The sequence below is a fragment of the Cyprinodon variegatus genome, unplaced genomic scaffold, assembly GCF_000732505.1.
Source record: "Cyprinodon variegatus isolate N-32 unplaced genomic scaffold, C_variegatus-1.0 Scaffold140, whole genome shotgun sequence".
NCBI classification, from domain to species: domain Eukaryota; kingdom Metazoa; phylum Chordata; class Actinopteri; order Cyprinodontiformes; family Cyprinodontidae; genus Cyprinodon; species Cyprinodon variegatus.
Window position 1 is genome coordinate 278,730 of NW_015150593.1, and position 935 is coordinate 279,664.

General features: G+C 33.5%; 1 protein-coding gene across 1 annotated transcript in view; it reads left to right on the forward strand.

The window, feature by feature from the left end:
- Positions 1-809, forward strand: part of LOC107086003 (zinc finger protein AEBP2-like) — a 45,015-nt gene extending 44,206 nt beyond the window's left edge. Inside the window, exon 9 of the mRNA XM_015376719.1 lies at positions 166-809. Within this exon, the coding sequence (XP_015232205.1) occupies positions 166-172 (7 nt within the window). The 3' untranslated portion in view covers positions 173-809. The remainder of the gene's footprint in view (positions 1-165) is intronic.
- Positions 810-935: the final 126 nt, after the last annotated feature.

The window sequence follows — 935 nt, forward strand, 5'->3', positions numbered from 1 at the left end:
ATTTGGTCTTAAATTTTTATTTCAAGTGGCATTAAAAAGTCTTAAAAAGTCTTGAATTTAACTTATGAAGTCAGCTCAGTGTCTTAATTGATGTTGATTATTGCAAACAGCAGAGAACGGCTTATTCCATGGCGTGCTGCCTTTGTCTCCTGTCTTTGTGCTCAGCCTGTAAGACCTTCTCTGCAGAGTCTGTACTTGAGGGAAAATCGCCACTGATTGGAGGTTGATCCGTTCAGGACGGGGGGGCTCTTCTTCAGACTCTGCTCAGTGTTTTAAATGGCAACAAAAAACACAAATGGGAACTGGCTACTTTTGTTCACTGCTCAGTTTTTGTATGTCTGAAATTTTCTTTTTCTTATTGAAAAACTTAAATTAAGCTGTTTTTTTTTTTCTCTTTTTAAAAAAAGCTTAAAACCCAAATTATCTGGAAAAAAAAATCTGTTTTTTTTATTTTGTTTTGTTTTTTTTTTTTGCATATAGCTAACAGTTGTGTAAAATATTGAACCAGATTTCTAACTTATTTTTATACCATATAATGCTGATGTGATGTGGATTTCTGTGATAGTTTGGAGTAAAACTGTATTCGTTCTCAACATGGGTGTTTTTGAACATCACTAACTGTAATAATGCATGTGACATGGAACCTTAACCAGTGATCGTTTTTATACCTCCTAAATTCAGTACTGTTACCGGTGTGTACGCCTTTTCCTTAAACACTGTTCAAACCAACACTTGAGCAATAATTTATTGGAACATTTTCTTCTATTTTTGCCAGAAAACTACGGAAGAGGATTAGGGCCAGTGGGAAAAAAAAAAGTTAACTGATTTTAAATGTTATTTCAGTTTAGTATGGGGAAAAAAGTCAGAATTCTGACTTTAATCTCAGAATTCTGACTTTTTTTATTGTCAGAATTCAGTCAGAATTCTGAGATTAA